The sequence below is a fragment of the Oryzias latipes genome, chromosome 14 (assembly GCF_002234675.1).
Source record: "Oryzias latipes chromosome 14, ASM223467v1".
NCBI classification, from domain to species: domain Eukaryota; kingdom Metazoa; phylum Chordata; class Actinopteri; order Beloniformes; family Adrianichthyidae; genus Oryzias; species Oryzias latipes.
In genome coordinates this window covers 1,125,754-1,140,771 of record NC_019872.2, presented here as the reverse complement: position 1 = coordinate 1,140,771, position 15,018 = coordinate 1,125,754, and the positions used below count along the sequence as shown (strand labels likewise).

The 15,018-nt window shown below is 41.1% G+C and overlaps 1 protein-coding gene across 3 annotated transcripts in view; it reads right to left on the bottom strand.

The window, feature by feature from the left end:
• robo4 (roundabout guidance receptor 4) overlaps nt 1-15,018 on the bottom strand; it is a 55,447-nt gene extending 40,429 nt beyond the window's left edge. For 2 of the 3 annotated variants that reach the window (XM_023962267.1, XM_023962266.1), the window contains exons 1-6: nt 14,432-15,018; nt 5,896-6,234; nt 5,370-5,527; nt 3,676-3,796; nt 3,422-3,560; nt 2,045-2,172 (exon numbers count right to left, since the gene is read on the bottom strand). In XM_023962267.1, the coding sequence (XP_023818035.1) occupies nt 2,045-2,172; nt 3,422-3,560; nt 3,676-3,796; nt 5,370-5,527; nt 5,896-6,234; nt 14,432-14,633 (1,087 nt within the window). In that variant the 5' untranslated portion in view covers nt 14,634-15,018. Of the gene's footprint in view, nt 1-2,044; nt 2,173-3,421; nt 3,561-3,675; nt 3,797-5,369; nt 5,528-5,895; nt 6,235-11,819; nt 12,017-14,431 lie in introns of those variants that run through there. The other variant, XM_023962268.1, reaches the window with a different exon arrangement.

Genomic DNA, 15,018 nt, shown 5'->3' with positions numbered 1-15,018 from the left:
ATGTTTTTTGGTAACTACAAAGCCGATACCGAGCTCTAAATTAAAACAAATAATGCCTCGATTGAAAGTGTTACAGAAATCAAATTCTTGGGGGTTGTTATTAATAACTAACTACGTTGGAAGCCTCACATCAGACACATACAAACTAAAATCTCAAAAAGTATTTCAATCATAAATATCTAAACATATATTAGAATACAACAGTATATATTTATTGTGCTGCTCCTTAATTTCACCAAATTTGACCTACCGGATAGAAATTTGGGGGGTTCACTACATCCTCTCTTCTTACTTCAAAAACATGCCATTCGAATTGTACATAAAGCAGGCTATCTTGATCACACAAACAATTTATTTTATCAATCCAGACTGTTACAACTGTCTGACCTTTTCTGATTATTACACCGCACAACTTCTACACAGAGCCAGTTGGAAATCGTTACCATTCAATATCCAAAAACAGTTGTTGGAAAATGAAGGAGGCTACAGACTGAGGGGATGTAGGAACTTCAAGATCAAACTGATAAGAACCACAAAGAAAAGTTTCTGTGTGTCACTGTGTGGCACTAAACTTTGGAACGGGCTAAGTACTGAGCTCAAACAATGGTCAAACATCCAAATATTCAATAAAACACATAAAGAAAATCTGATTTTATGATATAAAGATAAGAGGAGTTAAGGATCAACAGGTGTTTGAATAATTCCAAATTAATGTGAGAACTTGATTGTGGGGAAATAATCAAAGTTTTTTCAATTATAATCAATTAGTATTACATTGTAATGTGCAATAATGATTACTGAAATGTTTGAATAACAATCAATAAGCTCTTGATTTTCTTTATTTGATCTGCAATGCACTGCAATAATTACTGGTTTTGTGTGATATTGTGCTCCTTTTGTAATCATAACGGTACATAACGGTTCCCGTTACTGTTTACTAAAGTCATGAATTAATGTTTTCTGAAGATAATCAGTCATAAATAAGAACTGATCTAGTAACTTAAAAAATAACTGCTTTTGAATCTATGCATTTCATCATTTCTGTAATGAATTTGATACATCTGTGTGGATTTTTTATTGTATTGATAGCAATGCTTGAAATCAATCAATCAACACGTTTTAGTCCAGCTCAAACACATTTTAGTCCAGTTCAAACATGTTTTAGTCCAGTTCAAACATGTTTTAGTCCAGCTCAAACACGTTTTAGTCCAGTTCAAACATGTTTTAGTCCAGTTCAAACATGTTTTAGTCCAGTTCAAACACGTTTTAGTCCAGCTCAAACATGTTTTAGTCCAGCTCAAACATGTTTTAGTCCAGTTCAAACACGTTTTAGTTCAGTTCAAACATGTTTTAGTCCAGTTCAAACATGTTTTAGTCCAGTTCAAACTCGTTTTAGTCCAGTTCAAACATGTTTTAGTCCAGTTCAAACACGTTTTAGTCCAGCTCAAACACGTTTTAGTCCAGTTCAAACACGTTTTAGTTCAGTTCAAACATGTTTTAGTCCAGTTCAAACATGTTTTAGTCCAGTTCAAACACGTTTTAGTCCAGTTCAAACATGTTTTAGTCCAGTTCAAACACGTTTTAGTCCAGTTCAAACATATTTTAGTCCAGCTCAAACATGTTTTAGTCCAGTTCAAACACGTTTGAGTTCAGTTCAAACATGTTTTAGTCCAGTTCAAACATGTTTTAGTCCAGTTCAAACACGTTTTAGTCCAGTTCAAACACGTTTTAGTCCAGTTCAAACACGTTTTAGTCCAGTTCAAACATATTTTAGTCCAGCTCAAACATGTTTTAGTCCAGTTCAAACACGTTTTAGTTCAGTTCAAACATGTTTTAGTCCAGTTCAAACATGTTTTAGTCCAGCTCAAACACGTTTTAGTCCAGTTCAAACATGTTTTAGTCCAGTTCAAACAAGTTTTAGTCCAGTTCAAACTTGTTTAGTCCAGTTCAAACACGTTTTAGTCCAGTTCAAACACGTTTTAGTCCAGTTCAAACACGTTTTAGTCCAGTTCAAACATGTTTTAGTCCAGTTCAAACCTTTTACCTTTAACTAGTAGCTGTGCGCCGGCAGTGGCCATGCCAGCATCATTGACTGCAGTGCACATGTACTTTCCTGCATCTTGAGTTGTGATATAAAAGAGCTGAAGGGTCTGGTCTGGTTTCACAAGATACCTGCAAGCAGAAGAGAACAGACTTGGGTGGAATACCACTTGAAACAAATGGGAGCATTTTATCAAACCAACAAGTAAAATCAGATTCAGTTTTTAAAGTGAAATGCTGCTTGACGGTTTCTCCAGAACCTCTCAACAATACGTAAAAAAGGAGACAACCAGCAACATATCTGTTAAAAATGCAGCACATTTACCAAAGCAAACATCCTTCAAACATGTGAATCTATTTTACTGGTGGACATCAAACAACATTTCAGTTATCCTGATGCAGAACAGCTAGAAAACAAGACTAACAGCATTTTTTGAATAAAGAAAAAAGCAAAAGATCCCTTCTGACTGATGAATGAGGATTCTTAAATACCCAGTGCGGTAAGGCTTTATAATAAGAGTCCTTAATAAACTATTTATAAAACATTAATAAGCACTAGTAATGTTTTAGTAAGCTGCTTATAAGTACATTAATTACCATTTGTAAATGTCTTACAACTGACTTACAAGTTTAAATAAGCTGTTTATAGATACATTAAAATATTCCTTAATAAACTACTTATAAGACATTAACAAGCATGAGTAATGTGGTATTAAGCTGCCTATAAAGACATTTATTAGCATTTGTTAATCCTATTCACAAGCTATTTATAAATTGCTTGTATGGGATTAATAAATATGTTAACAGTGTTCTTATTAACAGTTTATTGGGTGTTTTGCAGTGCTTAATGTCTTATGAAGTTTATTAAGTTTATTAAGGACTCTTATTATAAAGTGTTACCAAAAGGGCATTTTAAAACCGAATGTCAACGATGACTTTTATTCAGCTCATTTCTGACAGCACTGTATTACCCACAGGGCTTTACAGTAAAAAAAAAAATGGAAAGAGCAATACAAGCAATAATATAAAAACAATACAAGCAATAATATAAAAAAGATATAACAAAACAGCAATATCATAAACCCTTGTGCTATCCTAGGCACTTTAACAATGGGAGTTGGGTCATCTAGACCCACTAGACAGTGCTCTGAACCTTTTTTCTTCAATGATTTGTGATCTTCACTGGTGTCCATGGATTACATGAAATCTTTCCACCTTTATCCACCTTTGTCATGGTAGGGAGAACATGTCAATGTAAGGGGGGGGTCAGCTAAGATAGCACAAGGGTTAGAGGTATGACTGCAGCTCCTTGTGGTTCATATCTTAGAGATTTATGAGCAGAGGTATGGCATGAATCCTGCCTGATGCTATTGTACTCTACCTGCCATTGGGCAGAGCCCCCCCCTCTCGGCTCCAGACCACTGAAGGGGGAGGATCGCCTTTTGCTTGACAGTAGAAGTGGGCGGAGTCTCCCACCATGACAGTAGCATTTTCTGGTGTCAGTGTCAACACTGGCTTTGCTGCAAACAGACAACAGAAATACTTTGGTTGTTATGTATGTAGTGAAATAAAAACCAACAAAAATTGGTTCAAATAATGGAAGATTTTGTAAAGCTGTGGGAAGTTGCTTGTTACCCAGCACAGAGAGGCGAGCTGCCCTGCTCTCTCTCATCCCCATGATGTTTGTGGCCACACACACATAGGCACCGGAGTGGTTCTTCTCTGCAGGAGCTATGATCAGCTTCCCACTGAGCTCCTGCAGCAAACCCCCAGAGAAGACAAGCAAGGTATTCACTGCATGTTTATACGAACAATATCCATGATATGAAACCCGAGGCTGGTCAACAGTGGAAGCAGTCCATAAAGACTACACAGAATATATCTAAGACTACGGTCACATATCCCGCAGGTTTTTCAGCTAAATCGGCAGGTGGCATTTGTGACCACGAAGCGACAGTCGCATCTTCACAAGCAGCGCAGAGCTTTTCCAAAATAATTCAAATTTTGTGGCGACTGGACAACTTTTTGACGTCGGTCAGCGGTCGCCCTGTCACATGGCAGGTCGTGCGGTGGCAGTCCAGTGACAGGCGGGTGGCAGGAGGGCAGCAGCGTGATAACTGACTGATAGGAGGGGCCTCCAAGTTCCCCACAATCGTCTGAATATAGGTCAATTTAAGACTGCCATCCTCCAGTCACCCGTGCCCCCATCCCACTGCACTGTCTGATCATTAGAAATCGTATGGCAGCAGCTCGGGAACTCAACGAGGGCTGTTGACATGGCTAGCGGTGACCAGACGTCTGGTGATCCCCACCTCAGTGGGTCCAAATAGGAAGACGGTATTGATGCTGCACAAAATTCGTCATGGCGTTGATAGCACCACAGCGACTGAGAAAAACTGTGTCTAGACAAGTTGCAGTTGATGCCAAGAATCCAAAGAAGACAGAACATTGTGCTGTCCTCGGAGGCCTGTTGTCTGAAATTGTGTAGATTTGTAAATTGACAAGTTTATGTAAATTGACAAAATCTGAGTAGCAATGACCTGTGGTGCAGAATGGCTCACTTTTTGTATACCAGTGGCTACTGGACAGCCGTAATTGTCCAATTGTCCAATCAGAGCTGCTGCCGGCCAGCGATCCGGTTGCCACCGCCCTATGGCCTCCCAGCTGTCGTCCCATTTTGTCATCCCCGCCTGACTGACGGTCGCCTGACTGCCGCCATTTGTATTCATTAACACGCCAACAATTTTCAAAAAAATCGGTCAGCAGCTAACCTTGAAGATTCTCCCCAACACGCGGTGACAGTTGTATATGTGACCGTAACATTAATAAAAACAAAGACAAGCTTAATGTTGTCCAAGAAAAATGTTCATTATTGGAGTTTATTTTGCATTTTTTTGATCCTTTTAGGCCAATAATGTCTACTGCATATATTTAAACAAATGGAAGTAAAAATAGTTAAGAAGCTAAGCTAAAAACAGCAGACATTATTATTATTTGAATGGCAGAGTTCTCACAAACACAAAGCTGATTTAAAGTGTTTAAATCTAAGAAAATGTAGATTAAACACACAAGTGTTTCATTTCCATATTGCACTGATATGAAAATATACGTTGTGTATCAGGAGGTGTGACAGCACAAACTTCATAAAATTTGCTTTTTTCTTTGACTAAGTGCTGCCTTGTTCCCAATTTATGAATTAATTATTAATTTGTTTTTGGGAGGGGGGGGTATGGAAAGCTCAAAACGATCAAAAAATTCAGATCAAATGAAAAATTCCTTGTGTGTGTTGTGGTAGCATGAACTCTAAATGAAAACATGCATGGCCTTACAATGTAGCGATGGTCTGAGATGTTGATGGGTATGCCATCCTTCTTCCACATGACATTAGGCTCTGGGTGTCCCACTGGAGGGACACAGTTTAGGACGGCAAGCTCCCCCTCTGCCACCTCTACATCTCTGGGTTGTACACTGAACTCGTCCTGTAACTCTGCAGAGACACAGGGACAGTCACAACAAACTGCAGCTCCCATCAGGCCAGTCACATCACTAACTGGGATTGGCCTTGATGCACTGAGGAAATATGTAATGGTAACTTTACTCATGTTGATAAAAGCCCAATGGAAAATGTCATTTCATTCATTCATGTTTGTGCATGTCCAGCAGTCCTAAAAACAAGCATTTTCTTTTACTGATGTCAAAGTAGAACTTCATATGTGCTTCAGCCTCACTCACTGCAGTCCACGGGACAGGCAATATGCAAAGAGTTAACACCCACACATACACTGCTTAATCCTAATGATTCTCATGTTACCTGCTACAAACTCAGCATTAGGCCTGCACACAACAAAGTCTTACCAGCAATATGCAAGGATGCATTGCGGCTGACAGCCTTGCCAGCACTGTTACTGGCAACACAGGAATAGACGCCCTCGTGTGGTGAACCACGCCTTGCCCCTCCCACGCTCAAAAAGAAAAGGTTCCCGTCAGACAGAACCATGGGTTGCAGCTGGCCGTCTCCCTCTCTGGTTCTGAGAGGCTGACCGTTGCGCAGCCACTGGATGGTGGGCTTTGGGCTGCCATCTGCACGGCAGGAGAGTGTGGCAGGATTGCCAACTTTCACCACAACGTCAGAGGGCTGATGGACTATGTGTGGGGGCATGTCCTCCCCATGAACTCCGAGGCCTGAAACAAAAGCTGCATATGATAAAGAGGGTCAAATATTCTATTTGGACAAAAAAGAATTAGTGCTCCACATATTTAGACAGTCGTTTTTCAACCATCAATAAGGGTCTGGTTCTGAAAAGAGCAAGTTAGAACCAAGAAAAAGTGATGAGTTTGGTTTTCAGTATCAAGCCAGGATTTCATTTCAAGATCACACATGTGTGGTACATACATGTGCAAACACCTTTTGACTCCATTCAACATCTACAGAGCCCCTACAGCAAACATGCTTTAACCTTGCTGCCCTAAATAATGTCTATTTACAGCCGGCTCAAGTGGAATGCCATTGTTTGAACTTCCTGTGAGGTGGAATGATCAGGTTGGAGGAAACGGGAAGAATGCCATCAGCTTCCTGTCAAGAGAGGAAGGTCTTAGGAACATCAGCTCCAGGCCCATTGACAGAACATTACAAAGCAGCAGTGAAAACAGACTCACTCTAATGATCACCTTTAACCAACGCCAGTCAGAACAACGCCTGACAGATCTGTGACTTGTTCACTGAATCCTCTATAGTAGAAACATCAAAGGTTTGTGAGCTCTTGAGTCGTACAAAATGCACTTCCATGTATGAATTCATTCAGTCATTGTCATGCTTTAGTCCTTTTGTTACATTTGTTACACAGTAACAAATTGACTATAGACATTCATCACAGATCTTTTTCCAAAACAACTGTGAAGGTGGTGGTGGTGGTGGTGGTGGTGGTGGTGGTGGTGGGGGGGGGGTCCTGATTTCAGACCTCCTGAGAAAAGAGCCCAGAAATTCAGATGTCCTGCTGCTGTCACTCAAAGACTCAAACCTCCAGAGTGTTGATCACACCTGCTGCCTGTAGGACACAACCTCTCTGTTAGTCTCTTTGGGTTTTTAGTTCATTTGGTATTTAGCAGAAGAGCTGTGGCTATTTGCAAGATAACTAATCTATATTGTGAAAATAAGATCTGATGTCATCTTTCACTTTCTTGTTCCTCAGAAATACAGAAATAAATTAGTGATTCTATAATTAAGGGTATAAGTCTTGCCCCTGAGTTGTATTTATCAGTTTTATAAACTATTAACTTCCTGTGTTACTGACATGTTCATGTGAATTTGCTATTCTATTTGCAGAAACACATGTACAATTATAAAACTATGAGTTGCCCAAGGTTCTGCGGGTAGCACAGGGCTCTAACATGGCCAAAATGTCAACCCTGTTACCTGTCAAACATGTTATCTGTCAACCATGTTGCCTGTCAACCATGTTATCTGTCAACCGTGTTACCTGTCAACCATGTTACCTGTCAACCCTGTTACTTGTCAACCATGTTATCTGTCAACCGGGTTACCTGTCAACAATGTTTTTCTGTCAACCGTGTTACCTGTCAACCGTGTTACCTGTCAACCATTTTACATTTCAACCATGTTACCTGACAACCATGTTGCCTGTCAACCATGTTATCTGTCAACCGTGTTATCTGTCAACAATGTTATCCGTCAACCGTGTTACCTGTCAACCGTGTTGCCTGTCAACAATGTTTTTCTGTCAACCGTGTTACCTGTTGACCCTGTCACCTGTCAACCGTGTTACCTGTCAACCATGTTATCTGTCAACCATGTTGCCTGTCAACCCTGTCACCTTTCAACCCTGTTACCTGTCAACCCTGTTACCTGTCAACCATGTTATCTGTCAACCGTGTTGCCAGTCAACCGTGTTACCTGTCAACCATGTTACCTGTCAAATGTGTTACCTGTCAACCCTGTTATCTGTCAACTGTGTTACCTCTCAACCGTGTTGCCTGTCAACAATGTTTTTCTGTCAACCGTGTTACCTGTCAACCGTGTTACCTGTCAACCATTTTACATGTCAACCATGTTACCTGTCAACCATGTTATCTGTCAACCGTGTTATCTGTCAACAATGTTATCCGTCAACCGTGTTACCTGTCAACCGTGTTGCCTGTCAACAATGTTTTTCTGTCAACCGTGTTACCTGTTGACCCTGTCACCTGTCAACCGTGTTACCTGTCAACCATGTTATCTGTCAACCGTGTTGCCTGTCAACCCTGTCACCTTTCAACCCTGTTACCTGTCAACCATGTTATCTGTCAACCGTGTTGCCTGTCAACCCTGTCACCTTTCAACCCTGTTACCTGTCAACCATGTTATCTGTCAACCGTGTTGCCTGTCAACCGTTTTACCTGTCAACCATGTTATCTGTCAACCCTGTTACCTGTCAAACATGTTATCTGTCAACCGTGTTGCCTGTAAACCGTGTTACCTTTCAACCATGTTATCTGTCAACCATGTTATTTGCCAACCGTGTTGCCTGTCAACCGTGTTACCTGTCAACCATGTTATCTGTCAACCATGTTATCGGTCAACCGTGTTGCTTGTCAACCGTGTTACCTGTCAACCGTGTTACCTGTCAACTGTCATGGTTTGAGTTTGTTGTGTCTTGTTTTTCGTTTTAGTTCTTGTTCTGTCTTGTTTGGTTCTGTTTCCTGTTTTATTTTGAAAGGTTTCCTGTCTTGTATTGTTTCTTGAGTTTTACTTCCTTTGGTCCCCATCTGCCCTGATCGTGTTCACCTGTGTCTTGTTTGCCCTGTCTGTATTTAAGTCTTGTCTCTGCCTTCCTCCTGTGCTAGTCCATTAGCATTTGTCATGGTGTTCACGTCTTCATGTCTAGCGTCCTGGTTTCATGTCCCTCGCCATGCCACAGTGAGTTTTTGTTTTGTTTTGTAATCCTGCTCTGCAGCGCTTTTGTTTTGCATTAAACCCCCTTGCCCTTGAACCGTGTGCCTCCGCCTCTGCATTTGGGTCCTACCGGCTCTCGAGCCACCCCGCATCGTGACATCAACCATGTTATCTGTCAACCGTGTTGCCTGTCATGTCTATGGTTTTTTAGCGTCATAATCTCAGGGCTCACCGGCGCCCCCTAACATGAGGCACGAGAACTGCTGGCCTCACCCAGCGGCTTTTTCGCCGGCGTTTAGCGCTCAGCACAAGAAACACGTCCCTCACATACAGTTATTTATAAAAACAAACACTGTACATCATATACATCTGCTAAATTATGTAAACTCAGCTCCTATAGTACAAGTGATTGAACCGACACACAGAGAGACAGCAGTACCGTCTGACTACATAGGTATTGCGCAATCCAAGGTGATGCTCAGCGGGCTGGTGCCTCATCGCACGTCACTTAGTATCTGAACGGCAAATGCGGAAATTCAGCGATTTTGAAAAGAAAAAACACCCAAAAATGGTACATTTAAATGGAAAATGACTGCAAAGCACAAATTACTGATTAAATATAATAATTGAATTTATTTTTTCTCTTTTCTTCCCAAAATGACAGGTGAGGCACAGCCTCACTTGCCTCTCCTGACTGCACGTCACTGTCTAAGATAGCACAAGGGTTAAATTTGTATTTCTGAGTAATTTTTTAGTAAAATCAATCAGATGAAGAAATGCAGTTTGAAAGGGCAGTTGAAGTCAGCTACAGTCAGCGGTCCACAAGCTCCACGTTCTCCTCCATTCTGATGCATCCACTGTCAAATAGATTCATGATCGTCTTTATTTTCTCGTCTGAGCTGGTATCTGGATCTAAACTGTACGGCTGGATAGCTGTGACATTGATCACCATTTTTGATGCTCTGGTAATGTTAGGTTAGAGGTGAGAGGGGTGTTAGCTGGTCAGAGGGAGTGTAAACAAAGAGATGATGGGAAATGATGAAGGGCTTAAGGCCCGTTCACACCGGGACGAATTTCGCGCGTGATTTTCGCCGACGTTTAACGCCTCGTGACTAAACAAGGGGCACCATTGAGAGTGTGCACACCGACGCGAAAAAACGCCACGCGTCAAAAAAAAAAAAACGCCTCGGGTTCGTTTTTTTTTTTCTACGCGTTGCGTCGAAATCTATTCGACCAATGAGAATGCCGCTTTTGCACACGTGTCTGGAGCTTCTGAAGTTACAGTAAAACACAACTTGGGGGCGCTCAAACACAAAACTGCCTTGCTGAGCACACATCCCAGCGAAGAAGATAGACGCCAAGTAGCGTCTACACTGCCGCAAAGAAATAATGACGGACATTATAAAATATCCCCTTACCAAGTACCAGTTGGAGCTACTGATGCTTGAAATATTCATGTTTTCTTTGTTTGATTCTGACAAGCGTGTAAATACTTGCTCTCTTCTTCTGAGTGAAAAGCGACTTTAAGAAGCGTAAAGTTGCGCAGCGCCACCTTGTGTACAGGAGTATTTCTGTTTACATTAAGCGCCATCTAATGTCAGGGAATGAAATTGCATGTTCGCTCGGCTCATCGTCAGCGAAAATCGCCTGGGTGTGAAAACAAAAAACGTGGCGAAAAACGCTGGCGAATAACGCCTGGCGAATATTCGTCCCGGTGTGTACGGGCCTTTACTCTGCTCCAACGGTCCTACAATTCTCAAATTTCTAATAAGCTCATGTTGATCTGCAGAAACTATGTCCTGGAAAACTACCCAGGATTTTTGATTTTGGCTAAAAACGACATAATCATTATTACAAAACCACGAACGCTGATGAGTGGGACTTTAAAAGAACAAGAACAAAGATGAAATACAGTCAGTTGCGTTGAGTTGGAAAATACAAAGGGATTGGAGACCCATTGGAAAAACATATGTGGCCCACAGAGACATATGTTCAAACTTGCTCCGTTTAAGATTCTATGAAGTGCTTTAAATTGCAGTAGTTTATCAGTTCAACTGAAAACATCAGCTACATTTATGAAATAAAACGTTTTTTATTCCATAAGGGCCCCCCTGGTCTCCTGTCCCATCAACTGGGTTATCGGTGTTTTTGTACCATGGATGAAATGTAACAAAAAAGATTTGGGAAATTCCTGAAGAGGGAAATCAGAGATGGAGATTAAATCCACGTTCAATGTTATAAAATCCCCATTGTAAAGCTCAAAAGTCATCTTTTCATATGAGTTGGACAGATAAACTCTGACTATCTTGTAAATGACAGAAACTCTTTCAAACAGATGTGTTATCAAATGTGTAATATACTTACAAATCCTTTGCATTACACAACATTTTTCTGTACCTCAGCTGACAATATAATGAATCAAATCTTCATTTTTCATTTTTCATATTTCATATATATATATATATATATATATATATATATATATATATATATATATATATATATATATATATATATATATATATAACTATTCAGATATATATTCACGTATTTCAAAATTCAATTCAGCTTGAGCTTTCTAATGAATCCATTCAACATATTAAATGTGTCCTGAAAACATGGAGTTTCTTTTTTTATATCAGAACAGAAAACTAATATTAGGAGTTTTAGCTTGAACCCCTACAACCAGAGGCCCCTCTCTACATGTCCCGCTCCCCGCTTTTCTCCCGCATCAGCAGATTTTCGGCTGTTTGCTGATGACATTCTTCCTTTCACTCCAGAGTGAGTTCAGTTTAAGGGGATTTGCCAGAAAACTCTCCACAGAACCTCTTCTTTTCTTTCAGCAGAAACATGACATGATTCATTTAGAAATAAAGAATTCAGCTCTCACCTGCTGACAGAAATCCAAACACAGCCACGGACACGCGCACCGCACACTGCCGCATCTTGGCGCGCGGGACTACTACTGTCTTCCTCTTTTCTAGTAAAGGTGAAGCTGCTGGCTTACTGACTGACTGACTGACTGACTGACTGACTGACTGACTGACTGACGCTGTAACACAGAGTTGCACTCACGCGGGGGCGCGCGCGCTCGGACAATGCCGCTCAGCTACTTCCGTTACAAACTTCCCTTTTGTTTAAAAAAGAAAAAAAGGAAATATGTATTTAAAAAATAAAATGCTAAAAATATATAAAAAACTAGAAGGGGTTTATACAGATTTACACCCTGGTCCCCCCCGAAGATTCATAACCTGTTTTGTAATATTAAAAGCTGTCCAACACAAAAGGCCTTCAGCCTTCATCTGTTTAATCAGCTGTTTGTCACAAGTTAAAAAACAAACAAAAAAAGTGGCAAAAGATAGAAAAGACATTTGGAATTGGACACGACAGCAGAATAAAAGTATCCTTTTGTTTTTCCACTTCTGCAACAATGATGGTCGACATGATCACATGAACTGTCATGACGTGGACCTAATCAGGTGGGAGGAGTCATGAAAACAGGTCAAACCGGGCTCAGTAGCTTTCCTTCTGTTTTTCTGACTCTGAAAGTTTTGAAACTTTCAGGTCTCCTCTTTTCTAGAACCATCAGAGGGATTCCTTTCAGAGAAGATGCTGAATTACTGAAGACATTACAGAAGGATGCTGAGCTCCACCTTTGTTGTTTTCCAAAGCTGCCATCCAGTGATCTGAAGCATGTTTGCTGTTGGAAGGGGACTGCCTATTCAACCTCTGCTGTTTAGTGTTTGTGTTCCAGCAGCTCTATCACCAACTAAGAGGCAGGAAGTCCTCTGCATTCTCTTTTTATACAATTGGAGGAAGTAGTGGATCTCCGTGAGTGCAGTTTGTTCAGCTCTCAGACAGCTCTTTGTCTTGGGCTGCAGGATGTGGGCTTGTAGTTTACCAAGCTCAGAGGGCTGTCGTCATGAGAGCGTTAGTTAGATGTGTCTTCACCCACCAGTTCTGTCTGAGGCAGAGAGCAAAACACGTCAGAAGGTTGAGTTTCTTTCCAGGTTTACTTTCCAAGTAAGTGAAGCAGTGCTAGTTCATTCCCTCTGATGGCACACATGAATGAAGCATAGTGAGAAGAGCCCTTCTTTGTTTAGCTCAGAAAAGCCCTGGCCTAAGTGATGGATGTTTATATAGATCCAGCAACTTAGGCTTGATGGCCGCGGCATCAGCCAGCTTTCAGACAGCAACAAAAGCTTTAGAGGGGATGAAGGATGAACGTCCTGCTCAAAGGCAAACTGTGGGAATGGTGCGAGGCTGAGATGTGCCCCGAGAAGGGACCTTTTTTCAGGCTGTTGATTCAAAGGTCAGAAGACGCATTAGAAAAGAGGATGGAAAGAGACTAAAAGAAGAAAGGACATGTCAGCCACGCTGAGGAATGGGAGAAACACAGACTGCAGAGTAACTTCCTGATATGTGTCCCTGAAATGCTCCAACTGTCACTGCTTACACCAACAAATGCTTTGTAATAATTAGATAGATACTTTATTTATCCCACAATGGGGAAATTCTTCTCCGCATTTTGACCCATCCCCTGGGGGAGCGGTGAGCTGCAGACTAGCCACGCTCAGGGTGTTATGCATAAAAGTGTTATGTCTTTGATGATGGATGTAAAAGAGACAGATTGTCTTCAAAAAGGTGAGCAGAATAAATCAAATTTCAAATTCAAATTTTATTTGTCACACACACAATCATACAGCGTACAATGTGCAGTGAAATGCTTAGGCGACCGCCCGCGACCTCAAACAAAGAAAGAATATCAATAGGAAAATAGATTTAAAATATAGAAATATAAAAACAGAATGTCCGAATGAGTGCAAATATGCTCTAAAGAAAAATAAATGTTGTAATTAGAAGTAATCAGGTGCATTACATAGAGATGATAGTTGTAATTTCAGTGAGCATTAAAGTACAGAAAGAATTCCTGATACATGAAATGAGTGACTGAGTCAGAGTTTTAGCAGAAATGAAGGAGAAGAAACGATGTAAGGTGTGCTGGAAGACTCACTTCTGTACACGGGACGTGACAAGTCTTTTTCTTTGAAATGTGAAAAAGATAAAAATGTAAGAAAAGATGAAGAATCAAAAGTGATCTTCTTTTTGCTTTTAAAGGGTCTAAAATGTAGCTTAAAAGTGTCTAAATTTGATTTATCCTTCTGTATAAACATTTTCTTCCATTTCCTTAGTAAAATATCACAAAGATTGACATAAGTTGATGATGCAATTTGCATCATGGACCTTCATGATTGATTCTGCTGCAGCACAGGGCTCTTTAGTCAAAAGAAGGTGATCAAAAATGTTCATTCTTTTGCTTCTTTAACTCCGTAGTGTTGCAGAATGCTTTAAAATAAAACCGTAGGTATTGCAACATTATTGACATCCCTGTTTTTTTTTTCTTTTTTCATTACAATCCACAGCAGAGAGGTGTTTTTCATGCAGCTGCTGCTTCAGTCTGCAGTGACAGCAGCAGCCCTGCAGCAGGCTGCACAGTCTTACCTTTTCGATGTTGTTGTTGTCTGCTCCTGTGAGATCTGTGCTGGTGCCCCAAACTGTGATGAATCTGCTCCTTGACCTGGATCTCTGACCCCCTGTCCAGGCGTGCCTCTTTTGGACAGATGTGCTGGAACGGGCACTGCTGGGAGAATTCAGTGTACGCATAAAGCCAGTAAACCAATAGAAACCAGGCACTAACGTGCATCTTCACTCCACAACCCTTTCTGGTTAAAACACTCCAACCCCTTCAAGCTGCTACTCCTCAGCAGCCGTGGCCCCATCCACACTGAACGCCCTGAGACGCTGCATGTGGCTTGTCCTGGGATTGACTCGCTTGGAGTTTGGCACCCTGCACGTACTTCATTTTACTTAAGACACCCTCCCCTCCTGTTTTCAGTGCTGCTGGCATCTTGGTCTCCCTCCTTCCTGGGTGTTGGATAGAGCAAAGCTGGAAGGGAATAGAACAATCATCAACTGGAACTTTCCAACTTCATGCTGGGAGAGAGGCAAAGGGGTCACAGGAGTTTTGTATTGTCCAACAACATTTGCATCGATACATTTGGAAGTGCTGAGAGAGGGGAGAAAACAAA